This window comes from Naegleria gruberi, assembly GCF_000004985.1.
Source record: "Naegleria gruberi genomic scaffold NAEGRscaffold_18, whole genome shotgun sequence".
In the NCBI taxonomy this organism is placed as follows: domain Eukaryota; phylum Heterolobosea; class Eutetramitea; order Acrasida; family Naegleriidae; genus Naegleria; species Naegleria gruberi.
This window is the reverse complement of record NW_003163309.1, coordinates 378,694-391,789: the sequence shown is the minus strand read 5'-3', so window position 1 is coordinate 391,789 and position 13,096 is coordinate 378,694. Positions and strand designations below refer to the sequence as shown.

The window sequence follows — 13,096 nt, the reverse complement described above, 5'->3', positions numbered from 1 at the left end:
CTTCATCATATGTTAACAATCATCAATATACCAATGATGTGTATCCGAGCGTTTTAATTCAAGAATAATTTCATCAATTTATTAATATTAATATTTTCATCTTTAATGATGCAACTAGAGCAACAAGAACATCATGTATTATAATACTTGTTCTAAATGATCAATATCATCATCCAAGAAGTCTCAAAACTTTCCTTTGAGTAGAGTTGGAGAATGTGGTGCGAATATTATTTCACCACATCTTTATAACTTGCTCAATTTCAACAACAGGAGAAGGTATGTTATCGTACCATCCTGATGTGGGAATTTAATGTTTTTAGAGTTGTTTAAAACTACGAGATTGGAAAGTTGAATTTTTGCATACTTCCTAACAATAACGATTCATCATCCACATGGTTAATCTTCATCAATACAATAATGAATACATCCCCTGGATGTTATCTAACAGCACTGTTCTTCTTATTACTTCACATCTAGTATTCATCAAAATATTCATCAATGATGATATGCAAAACATTCAGCTGATTTTCTAGATGAGTTACTTAGTAATTCAAGCTTAAACCAATATTTGCAGGATGGTGAGGAAGCAGGGAAAGGCATCATTTGGTAAATTTAAATCTTTACAAGCTGAAGTCATTTGAAATGATGATGCTCTAATTCTTGCTTTCTACCCTCCAAGTGTAAAAATTCAAACCAAAACTAAGAAAGAGTCCATTCTTCCAATTAATTGCATCATCCCAACAATCGAATACCAAAAAGAAGAACAAAAACCAACCACAAACAGATGATATCGATCACATTAGAAATTTAGAACGAGATACTTTTGCCTTACATGATGAAGAAAAGAAGAACGTGGACAGCAACTCAGCCTTTTTGGCGCCATTATTTTCAAAAAAAATGAAAAGAAAAGCTTCCACCTTAATTGCAGAGAACAAACGAAAGAAAATCAATGACCGACATTCCAATGAAACTTCAGAAAAGTCTAACAAACAAAAAGAATATTGTAAGAAAAAAGTCATAGAGAATGTGCAAATGGCTGTCTCCCTTAATATTGTTTCCAAATTTTACAATATTAACGAAAAGACTTTGAAAAGACCGTCCAAAAGGAAACTTAACGATATTGTAAATAACCATAACATTGCAAACTTGGAGGATATCAAAAAAGTTCAATTTCCTGCTCATTTTTCAATCAACAATAGCAAGCTGGCAAACATATTCAAATATACCTTGTATGGCTTTGGTATCACATTGAACAACAGTCAAACTAATCCTTTATTCGAAGAAAAAAAGAAAACAATAGAAAATATTCAAGCATTATTGCTTGGATATCTTCAAAATCCTGATATTTCGACCCTAATTTATGAGTTAAGGAAAGAAGGGCTAAAATTGGACAAGAAATACGAAAATATAGAATATCAAATTGATGCAACCAATAATGTGTCATCCTATAATCTTCGATTGAAAACAATAGACAATTTAATATTCAGCTCAATAATCCCTCCATTTCGTAATTCAATGGAGGAGAGTGAAATGGAACTTACCAGATTATATTTTGCTCCAATAATGGGATTTACCTCTATTTTTTCTGGCTGTTCAGGAGGATCGTAAGTTACTTGATTTTAAATACTAATCTCGAGGTGTTCAGAAATTCTAGCATTCAAGATTTTGTTGGCAGTTTGGATGGCAATCTTCAGGCCAGCATTCCCGACTTTAGACCTGACGATATTACCATTGTTACTTTTAAAAATAGTTACAAATGCATTAGGGTTATCAGAGAAGATTCGCCGGATATTTATCAAAGTCACACCAGCCACAAGGACTTTATAGCTCTCATTTCTCAGATGAAGATTGCCCTCTCTCATGCCATGAGGCAGCTTATCAAGAAAGATATTGAGGAATGGCACAATCAAGTATTAGTTCTAGGTATCACAACAGACAGACAGGCATCTCATTTGTATTCTTTGCACTGCTCATCAATCAGCTTGAATGGTAAATCCATAACTCTTTCAAATTTTACTCTTTCATTCATTGGATCCTATAAGCACGAAGTTGTTATGGATCGAATTCATCTCATTGCTAGAATTATGACAGCTCTCATTTATCCAAATAATGAAGAGGTTACCGAATATTTAACTACACAACGCCAAATAAGTATGATGTCATCCAACCAAAAGAATGAAATTTCATTTCCTAAATTAGATGCAGACAATCAATTGATAGAATACGACAAAAATTTTGACCCAATCCAAACCCGCTCAACTCTCAAAAAGGGGAAAATTAATGGCGTTGAGTATTTTATTAAATACCAACCAAATATTAACATTAATGAGGATTCTATAAGATATAACTTCCTAACTCTGTATGCTCCAATGATTGATGGGAATTTTTCACTTTCATTAGCTGGTAAATGTATGACTAGGTTCTTTAATAAGGGAAAGAAGATTAATATTATGGCTTTTTTCATTGATTTGCTTGTTCAGCTCTGTTTCTTACAAAAACACCAAATTACACATAATGATATCAAACCAGAAAATATTGTGTTGTATGATAAGCATTGGTTTTTGATAGATTTTGAAATAGCAACGAAATTTTCTCTTGAAGATGGAATATGTGTAGATAAGAACTTGAATCCACTGACATCAAAGAATTTTTCAGAAGGTAAGTTTACAAACTACTCAACCTATTTTACACATCCCTTAATGTTGCAGGATACAGATCTCCTGAGAGAGTTGAGAAAAATTTAATTTCCCCAAAGAGCGATATTTATTCATTGGGAATGGTTCTGTTAGAAATTATTCATGAGGAGAGGTTGGAATTTTTAGAAGATGAAGAGACTGTTGAAGGTTATTTGGAAGATGTGGACCTTTCAAATGATGAAAGTATCATTCTTTCCATTATCAAAAAAAAGATACTGGTCAAGTCTATGGATAAGAGAATGGATGCTTTTAGTTTACTCGATCTTTTATTTATTCCTTCAGAGAATAATGCTACTCCACAGCTTGTTCATTTAAAGCAAAAGGCAAAAATTGTTAAAACATACTTTCAAGATAAGGACTACTTTTTGAGGAAGAACACTCCAAAACATAAAGATAGTGTCATTAGAACCCTAGCCTTTTGAATTGAGGCTTTGCTCATAATTTAATTTGGAAAGTATACTTTAAATTACACGTATTTTAGGCAAAAGTAACAAGAATTGGAATCAATTTTTAAAGTTAAATTAGCAGTTTACTATTTACAAGTGTTTTTTGATAATTTCATGCATTGAATACGTTTCATTTTCTTGATGTTAACAAACACAACCAATTCTTTTCAATTCCTTAAATGACAAGTGATTATTTCGAATAATCTTCATTTGTAGGAATTAATCTTCATAGAGCTTAATATACTCAGTAGTGGCCAACCATTCGAAATAAATTTCTTCAATTTCGTCTCTGGTATAATATTGAGACATATGATAGATCTTCTTTGGATTGGCAGTATTAGCAATTGCAGTTCTATCTGAAGTCAAATTGACAGTTAATTCACTTGAGAAGGTTCTTCTCTCTGATAGGGGTGAATGTTTCTTGGCATGCATCTTCTTATGAGTAGCAGAAGTATTTGATGGAATAATAACAGCGTTCATTCTTATTTTCTAATGTTTTCTTTTGATATCAAGATATCTTGTTGTTGTTAGTTCTTCAATAGAACAATTAGTTGTTGAGTCTTTTTTTTTTGATTGTGTTTTTGTTCCTTCATGCAGTCTCACCAATATTTATGTTGAAGATAAAACTCCAACGGTCTTTTTCTATTGTTCGGATTTTCACCATGACGAAAAAGAACGTGCGTAGTTGTAGCAGCTCACCAAGTTGTTGAAAAACGTTAGAACGCGCTCACGGAAGAAGGACGAGGACGTTTTTTCATCAAGTCGGAAAGTGAATGGAGCACTTTTGTGTTTTTTGCTAGGTTGATTCTTCCATTTATTTAGCTCGGAAGTGATTCTAATTGACTGAGTTGATTGCTAATTACAGATTTTGATTAAGGATTTTGATTAAGGAGTAATCAACAGAATGGATTGAAAGGAGAAACTATATATTCAAACTTGCAACATTTTCATGGACTTACCTCAGGATCACAGTGCTTGTTCATCAGAATATTTTTGAGGTTATGGATGGCTACGGCCATATCACGATGAATGCACCTCATCCCGTCCGATTTGAGAAGTTAAGCATCGTCGAGCCACATCAGTACTGAGGTTGGAGACAACTTGGGAACCTGTGGTGCTGTAGTCTTTTACTCTTTTTGTTTTTGTACGATATTTTGAGAGTGGTTGGCAAATTTAGTGTTGAATCGCAAGGCAAGATCTGGTTATTCCTTCCTTATCTTGTACTTTTCTTTTCACAATTGAATCATCAGATTCAACCTCCAAAGTGTTTGTTGTCCTTTATTCATGCAATAGTTAAGTGATAACCCTCTTTTTTAAGTCAACGATTTCTAAGAATTTGTAACCATATGGTTCAACATGGAACTGTCAGGTTCAATTACTATGAAGATTCAATATTTTGAACTGAATGCTAAAAATAAATAGCTCGTAAATTATCAAGAAATACCATCAAAAAGAAAAACAAAACAATCATATAATGGCCTCTTCTTCGACCACTCTCATAACAAAGATTGATTCTACCTTTGTTGATTATAAATTCCTATTGGAAAAGTATCCTTCTCCTCATGTTATTGCCGGCTATGATAATGATAGTCAATGTTGGTGTTTCCAACAACGATTCTACACCACTTTTCAGAATCAATTAAGAATGTTGATGGTTGATGAGCAGGGTAGACATTTGGTTGCAAAGGAAGGTGAGGAAACTTTATTGGAATTCAATGAATCCATGGTTATTGATTGTAAATCTTATTCTGATGAGAATTTTGCAAAGATCAATCGACCAAAAGCTGGAGTGAAACATTCACTTGCTGTGTATTATGTTCCGAGTAGAGAAATCGAAAGACCAGCTGAAAATGGATCAACAACAAGGGCCATCTATCCAGAAAGCATTCTAATTGTTTATCCTACAAGAAGAGTTCAAAATTTGGTAGAGTGGTATGTCAATAATGCAAGAAGTCCAAAACCTGGAAGAAATTTATATGCCTACAATGTCAAGGAAGAATATTGGATGAGAAAGTATCAATATATTGAATTGGAACAGTCCCATGTTTATGGTATTGATGACAAGTTTGACATGTTTGAAAGAGATTTCAATATTATTCATCAAAAAATTGACAAGTTGCACAAGGTTGGTAAGAGCTGTTCATTGAACTATTTCGTACATGGTCCTCCAGGTACAGGAAAATCATCATTTGCTCGTGCCATTGCAACCAAGTATAATTTGGATATTTACACTGCCAATTTGAAAGATTGTCAACATATTAAGGATTCTGATGCTGTCAAGACAATTCTGACACCTTCCAAGATTATTTTCAAACAAGCTGCTGAAGAGAAGAAGGAATTTGAATGTTCTGATTGTGATGAGGAATGTTATGATGAATGTGAAACAGTTGTTAATCCAAAACAAAATCAATACTATGTGGTTTTGATTGAAGATTTTGACAGATACTTGGATTCATGTACTGCCAATGAAATGTCAAATATTTTGAATTCAATTGATGGTGTTGAACCTTCTGATGGTGTTATTCGATTCTTCTCTGCCAATAACACAGAAGATATCAAGTTGAATAAGGCCTTTTTGAGTAGAATGAATGGAATTTGGCATTTCAATTTGAATGATAAGGAAAGTATCAAGAAGAGAGTGTTTGAATTATTTGAAACTCCAATTTATCCAGAAAATTCCAAAGAAATAACCATTCAAGAATTGTACACTGAAAAGGCAAGCAATCACAAACTCTCCCTCAGAGAAATTACCAATCACTTGTGCAGATTCTTAATGGATGAAGTCAGTGGCATTAAATCTGCATTCGAGGATATTGACAGATTCGTCTCTGAAAAGGATATTAAGGTAGAAAGCGATGCTGTAGTTTTGAATTCAGGTGAAAAGAATGACGATTCTTCAGATGAACAATAAACTAATATATTATACAATAACAATCACAACATTTAGTTTTCAAAAACAACTCAACATCAAGGTTTTTCAGTTGTGCGCTTTGGATTCTTTCGCTTCTTTCCTTATGGGCAATTAGTACGGGAGAGAATTGTAAACATAATGCAAATCAAAGGGAGTTTAAACTCCCTGTTATTCTCAAAAAAGGACGCACAAATTTCTACAATTTCAAAACGCTATTTGATTATTTCAAATAAATTGCCTTTTTCATCTCCGTTGCATATTCCACACAGTTTAAATCGAAGCGTAATCTTGTGTCGAATTTCACAATCAAAAAAAAAAATGCAAATTGTTAGAAACAATTTAAACAAGTTGGCAATGGCCTTCTTGTTGATGGTAGTACTCCTCTGTATTAACGTGCATGTGAATGGTCAATTCGTCCAGGGAGGTTATGATTCGTATAGATCTAGCAGAATCTTATTCAACAAACAACATGCTCCATGGAATATTAAAGTGCCATTTCCTAATGATGGCACTAATGGTGTTGAAGAAACAGTTTTTGATACAGTACGTGGAAAATCATACACTCAATATTCCTTTAAACCATTTACTTTGCTTGAAATTGACATGACAAGTGGCAAGTCCAATTTCATTCATGTCACAATTCCAAATTTTGAAAAGTATGATGGTTTTGTTGGTATTTCAAGTGCTCGTCTTGATAGTAAGGGAAATTATTTCGCTACCATTCTTTTGAGTGGTGACGATTCCTTAATTGTCAGAGTTGACCTTTCCAATAGAATCGGCCAAGTTTCGCATTTTGAAAGAACAAACATTTATACTTCAGTTTTAGCTGAAACTCAAAATTTTTACATTATTGGAACTTCTCCTCCTTCCATTCTTGGTTTAGATGCCACTACTCTCCAATTGAAGTGGACTGCAAACGTTACTGGAAGTGAAATGATTTTGGTCAACTCTGCAAATAGCAAGGATGATGTCATTTATGCAGCTGATTACAACATTTTGCACAAAATTCGTGTAAACGATGGTCGGATCATATCTTCATTCAAATTCCCACATGATATTGATAATATCGCATATGTGAGTGGTGTGAATGGATGGGTTTCGGTTACTTTAGCAAACGATACTTCTATTTCTGTATCTTTCCTTAATATTGAAAACCAAATTGAAACAAGACTTGAAGTGATGAGTACTAGACATATGCCACATGTTGATTCTAATTCAGCTTGTTCTTATCCAATTGCTACTGCCAATCAAACTGGAAATATTTTGGAAATTACGTCAATTGTCAAGTGTGAAATAACTTCAGGTTTTGGAGGCTCAGAAAAGATTATTGCAGTCAAATCCAGATTTGATAAAAATTCCTTAAAGCCATTGCCAAACGAACCAAACTTGATTTGGTCAACTGACACTTCTGCCCTCGTAATTGCCCAAATTGACTCCAAGACCATTCTATCAATGGAATATTCAGCAGAAAACAGCATTTATATTCAATACGATATTTCCACTGGTAAGATCATCAAAACATCTCCCTCTCGCATTTCAAGTGGTTATGGTTTCCCATATCTCGTAACAAGTTCCAACAATAAGGTCTATAGATATGAATTGACTCCACATATTGATGTTGAATCAGCTGATTTGTAAAAGAATGGAAAGAATGGAATAAAAAGTGTTGGATTTATGGAATTCCTCCTTCATACTTCTTTCAATCATTACAATAATTGTTTTATCCGTATCGTACATTACAGTCACGTCTCGAATAATGCGGAGTCAGTCGATTTTTAAAACACTCCGAATTATTTGCATCCATTTTGTAATGAATTGATATGTTTTATGCATAAATCCTAACTTTTGATAATCTTGACAGCCATAAAGATGCCCAAAGAATGCAGCTAATGTAAATGTGACTTGTCATTCAACAGATCCTTCCAATGTAAGCTAAGAGATTTGCAAGCCGAATGGTATGATGAGCAAGCAGAAATTATCATCAACAATAAGAAGAAGGTAAACACATTCCCAAAAGTCTCAACACAGCAACTAATTAACTGGACATCAATGGCATTAACTTCAGTAGAAGATAGAACAATTGTGAGTGGGTTCAAACAGGATTAGGCCTTGCAAAGGACGGTAGTGAAGATGATGAAGTGCTTTAGAAGAAGCATGCTGAAGAATAACACTCCGAATTATTTTTGTTGTTGCAATTTTTTTTTGAAAATCGACCTCCGAATTAATAAAAACCGCATTATTCGAGACGTGACTGTACCAAAATACCATTGTAACTACAAGTCACATTCCAATTCGAAAATTTAATTCCCAATAATTCAATAGAATGACGCTTCTGGTGCTTTGAAGCTTAAATTTATACTGATAGTTGATGCCATGAAAATTGGAAAGCACTTGTTTAAAGGATGTTGAGAGAAAACTCACAATCAGCATGAAGCTGGGCAAGACCAGTCTAAAAAATAGAATTACACACACAATATGGGGCAAACACTTGCATACCCTGTCATGATCCAGACCATCCTTGATGGATGCAATTTTCTCTCAACATCCTTTAAACAAGTTGATTTAAAGAAAACCTTCTTGGAATATGGTGAACAATGTAATGCCTTGAGTATTTTTGTAAAGGAAGCTAACAAACACATTTCAGAATTTTCTCCAACACTTAAAGAGAGATATAAATCGTTAAAGGTCAAACTCTATGAAGAATGTATGAAATTGACTAATTTGAATACCACATTCCGAACAACATTGAATTTGATGAAAAAAGAATTAGAATATTTTAGAGTTCTTGCGAAAACAGACGAAACTGCATTATTATTCACAAACAAAATCGCTTCACACGAAACAACTTTTAATGAAATGGCTAAAAGTTTTGAAAAGTACAAGGATGATTTAGGAACAATGGGCAGTGAATGTGTTGACATTGCCCAACAGATAGATAACGAAATACCAAAAGAGAAATTTGGTAAAGCTCGTGCTTGGACAATTGTTGGCATAATTACTGGGTGTGTTCTAGTAGTAGGTGGTGTAGCTGCAATAATAGCAGGAGTAATCTCGTGTTTTATTGCACCTGCATTAGCACCTGTGTTGATTGGAGGTGGAATTGCAGCAACTGGTGTTGGAATTGGAACTATTGTTCCATCTGGTTCAACCTTATCCAAAATTAACAATCTTCAGAATGGAACTAATCATGTGGCAGCTAGAGTTAGTGAAACAGCCAAATGTCTTTCTGATATTATTGCTCAATGCAAATTTTTGGCAACATCCAGTGCTTCTGTTTCTGCAGAGAACAAATGGGTTGCTCTTAGGGCTACTATTGATACTTTGATGATTTTGATTAAATCTTCAGTAAAATCTTCTACTCAACTTGATGACTCCATTAAGAAACTTCGAGATACAATTTTGAAATAAAGCCTTCAATATTGAAATTCAATATGTGAAAATTGTTTTTACAATTGGTAGTACAAATTAAAATAAGGCAAAACTTGATGAGAGTGGGATTTGAACCCACGCCCTTGCGGAACACGGTATTAATCATACCTTAACGTGTCGTCTTAGACCACTCGACCATCTCACCATTGAGCGTTTACTAAGGTACATATTTTGAACGGGTAAGGGAACTGTTTTGCTTGTTTATTGAAGATAAATCTTTCTAATTCTCCTATTTCCTTCTTCAGAAATATATGCCTCACCACTCGATGCAATCACAATTCCTGTTGGATAATTCAATTGAGTATTGATGGGTAATTTTCCATCTCCATTAAATCCCGCAATTCCATTACCTGCAATAGTTGAGATTATTCCGTCAATTGCAATTTTTCTAATTCTATGATTATGTGTATCAACAATAAAGATTTCCCCTCCTGAGCTAACGGCTACAGCACTTGGATAGTTAAGTTGACATTTGGTTGAATCTAATCCATCGCCACTATATCCTGCAGTTCCATTACCTGCAATGGTTGTAATGGTGCCATTGAGGAAAATTTTTCGAATTCTATGGTTGTTGGTGTCGGCAATGAAGATTTCACCACTCGAACTCACTGCAACATTTAATGGATTATTCAGTTTAGCAATGGTGGCATTTGCATTGTCTCCTCCAAAAGTGGCAGCTCCAGTTCCAGCAATGGTTGAAATTATACCACTTGTTGAAATCTTTCGAATAAGATTGTTGTTTGAATCGGCAATAATGAATTCGCCACTCGGAGTAGTTGTGAAAGAGTTGGAATTGAGATACGCACTTGTAGCTGCTAAACCATCACCAATTCCTCCAGCAATTGTTGTAATTTTTCCATTGGAAATCTTTCTAACTCTACTATTTAGAGAATCGGCAAAATAAACCTCAGTGGAGCTAGCTGAAATTCCAAATGGATATTTCAATTGAGTGCTTGTGGCTGATAACCCATCACCGTTAAAACCTATACCACCATTTCCACCAATGGTTGTGATATAATTTGTAGTGGAAACCTTACGAATTCTTTGGTTGAGTTGATCAGAAATAAAAAGTTCTCCCAATGCATTAATTGAAATAGAGTATGGTAAATTGAGTTTAGCATTAATGGCTAACCCAGAATCTCCAGAAAATCCTGCACTTCCTGTTCCTACAATAGTGGAAATAATTCCACTGGTAGAAACCTTTCGAATTCTATGATTACCAGAATCAGTAATATAGACCTCATTAGTTGCATTATTAATTGCAACAGAGTATGGAAGGTTTAACTTGGCACTAACAGCCAATCCTCCATCTCCACCAAATGTAGCTTGATAGGCCACTGAACCATTTCCTGCAAATGTTGAAATGAAACCATTCGAAACTGAAATCTTTCTAATACGATGATTTCTAGTATCAGCAACATACACATCACCATTCGAAGCAACTGCAATACCATTTCGTGAATTGAAAGTAGCTTTAGTAGCCAATCCATTATCACCACTAAATCCAACAATTCCATTTCCAGCAATTGTTGAAATCTTTCCATTTGTCGCAATTTTACGAATTCTTTGATTTCCATTATCAGAAATGAAAATTTCTCCACTTGCACTGATAGCCATATGTGTAGGATAATTCAATTTAGCCTTTGTAGCCAAACCACCATCTCCAGAAAAGCCTGCAGTTCCAATTCCAGCAATTGTTGTAATGTTGCCAAATGTCAATGAAACCTTTCTAATTCTATGATTCAGAGTGTCAACAATATAGAGATTTTGATCATTCAACACTACTGAAGTTGGTTTTTGAATTCTGGCACTTGTAGCCAAGCCACCATCTCCAGCATATCCTCCCAATTTTCCTGTTCCAGCAACCACTGTAATCTTGGTTGCTAAACTTCCTAAAAAGGAATCAAGATACATGGCATGAAGTTTGCTTTTATAACCAACTGCAGAAGGAAGAGGAGCTGAAATTACAGATGAAACAATCCTTGTTGTCAAGTCAATTTGACTGATTTTTCCTCTCATGTCAGCAAATGCAAGATATTTAGTGGAATAAATAATTGGATTGCCAGTTGGGAGGACGTAAGCACTTCCTCCTTGAATGATATTTCCAAAATTTGAAGTACCAACAATGGTTGAAATTATTCCACTATTGGAAACCTTTCTAATTCTATGATTACCAAAATCAGAAATGAAATATTCACCATTCAATGTCATTACAACATCATTTGGTAAATTTAACAAGGCATTCAAAGCATTACCACCATCTCCAGAAAAACCTTGAGTAGTTCCATTCCCAGCAATTGAAATAATTGTTCCATTTGAGAATAGTTTTCTAATTCGATGATTCAAAGTGTCAACAATCAAAATCTCATTATTCAAACCCAATGCAACACTATTTGGATAATTCAATTTGGCACTTGTAGCCAAACCACCATCCCCACTCAATCCTGCAGTTCCAGTTCCTGCAATTGTTGTAATCTTTCCATTTGTAGAAATCTTTCTAATTCTGTGATTTCTAGAATCAGCAAAAATAATTTCACCAATTGAGTTGATGATTATTCCCTTTGGATTGAAGAGTTTGGCAGAAACTGCATTGCCATTATCACCAGAGTATCCAGAACTTCCATAAACTCCAGCAATTGTTACAATAGTTCCATTAAGATAGACCTTTCGAATAACATTGTTATTTGTATCTGAAATGATGACTTCTGCAGTTGAAGAATTGACGGCAAGATATTGTGGAGAATTCAGTGTGGTATTTGTTGCTAATGAGTTACTGTACTTGTTCAATTCAGTTTCACCTGCAATTCCAGCAATTGTTGTGATCTTTCCATTGAGAGCCGAAACCTTTCTAATAACATGATTAGACTTATCTGCAATATAGACATCACCATTAGAATGAACAGCAACACCACTTGGAAAATTCAACTCTGCATTAATTGCCAAACCGCCATCACCACTAAATGATGAAGAACCAATACCAGCAATTGTTGAAATAACGCCACTACTTGAAAACGAAACCTTTCGAATTCTGTGATTAAACGAATCGGCAATTAATAAATCACCATTATACATGGCCATACCAGATGGATAGTTCAGCAAGGCATTGGTTGAAATCAACCCATCACCAATAAAACTTCCTCCTCCAACAATTGTTGAAATATTGTTAAAAGAAAGTGCACTCAATTGGTGAATTAGAGAACAGCAAATCACAAATAGAAATAGGAACGACAATAGAGAGGAGGAGCCAGCAGTCATTGTGTAAAATCCTCTTGGAGAGTTCAACTGAAGCTCTGTTATTTTTTTTCTTTCATGTCGTTCACTAATTGACCACAAAATTTTAATGAAAAGTGATGGTTGTGTTCCATGTTTAATCATTTGAATGTCCATATTTGAGAGCTTTAATTACAATCTCTCAAATCAATCAAGTTTTGTAACAGAGTTGAGTAGTCAATGAATAATTGAACCTTTATTCTCTTCATCATGAAATTATGGAATTTATTTTTCATGATGGAAAATCACAAGTTGGTGTTCCATCATCCGATAGTTCACCAAAACCATCATCATTGTTTTCCATCCAATATAATGCTAAATTCATCATCACTGCTCCATTGGAC

At 34.4% G+C, this 13,096-nt stretch overlaps 5 protein-coding genes and 1 non-coding gene across 6 annotated transcripts; 4 read left to right on the top strand and 2 right to left on the bottom strand.

The window, feature by feature from the left end:
- Positions 1-897: 897 nt before the first annotated feature.
- On the top strand, positions 898-3,118 carry NAEGRDRAFT_66486 (uncharacterized protein; the record flags this gene model as incomplete). The annotated part of the gene is made up of 3 exons (XM_002678407.1): positions 898-1,604; positions 1,646-2,658; positions 2,709-3,118. The coding sequence occupies 3 exons, from the start codon at positions 898-900 to the stop codon at positions 3,116-3,118; spliced, it is 2,130 nt and encodes a 709-aa protein (XP_002678453.1).
- Positions 3,119-4,603: 1,485 nt separating this feature from the next.
- Positions 4,604-6,071, top strand: NAEGRDRAFT_79410 (aaa ATPase family protein). Its single transcript, XM_002678406.1, has one exon. It carries the CDS (start codon positions 4,617-4,619, stop codon positions 6,051-6,053), a length of 1,437 nt encoding a protein of 478 aa, XP_002678452.1. The 5' UTR covers positions 4,604-4,616; the 3' UTR covers positions 6,054-6,071.
- A 300-nt stretch (positions 6,072-6,371) lies between these two features.
- On the top strand, positions 6,372-7,691 carry NAEGRDRAFT_66484 (uncharacterized protein; the record flags this gene model as incomplete). The annotated part of the gene is made up of 1 exon (XM_002678405.1): positions 6,372-7,691. The coding sequence occupies one exon, from the start codon at positions 6,372-6,374 to the stop codon at positions 7,689-7,691; it is 1,320 nt and encodes a 439-aa protein (XP_002678451.1).
- Positions 7,692-8,518: 827 nt separating this feature from the next.
- NAEGRDRAFT_57776 (uncharacterized protein) lies at positions 8,519-9,461 on the top strand (the record flags this gene model as incomplete). Its single annotated transcript, XM_002678404.1, has 1 exon — positions 8,519-9,461. Exon 1 carries the CDS (start codon positions 8,529-8,531, stop codon positions 9,459-9,461), a length of 933 nt encoding a protein of 310 aa, XP_002678450.1. The 5' UTR covers positions 8,519-8,528.
- A 75-nt stretch (positions 9,462-9,536) lies between these two features.
- Positions 9,537-9,627, bottom strand: NAEGRDRAFT_t259. Its single transcript has one exon. It is a non-coding gene; the product is annotated as a tRNA-Leu (tRNA).
- A 56-nt stretch (positions 9,628-9,683) lies between these two features.
- On the bottom strand, positions 9,684-12,737 carry NAEGRDRAFT_66482 (uncharacterized protein; the record flags this gene model as incomplete). The annotated part of the gene is made up of 1 exon (XM_002678310.1): positions 9,684-12,737. One exon carries the CDS (start codon positions 12,735-12,737, stop codon positions 9,684-9,686), a length of 3,054 nt encoding a protein of 1,017 aa, XP_002678356.1.
- Positions 12,738-13,096: the final 359 nt, after the last annotated feature.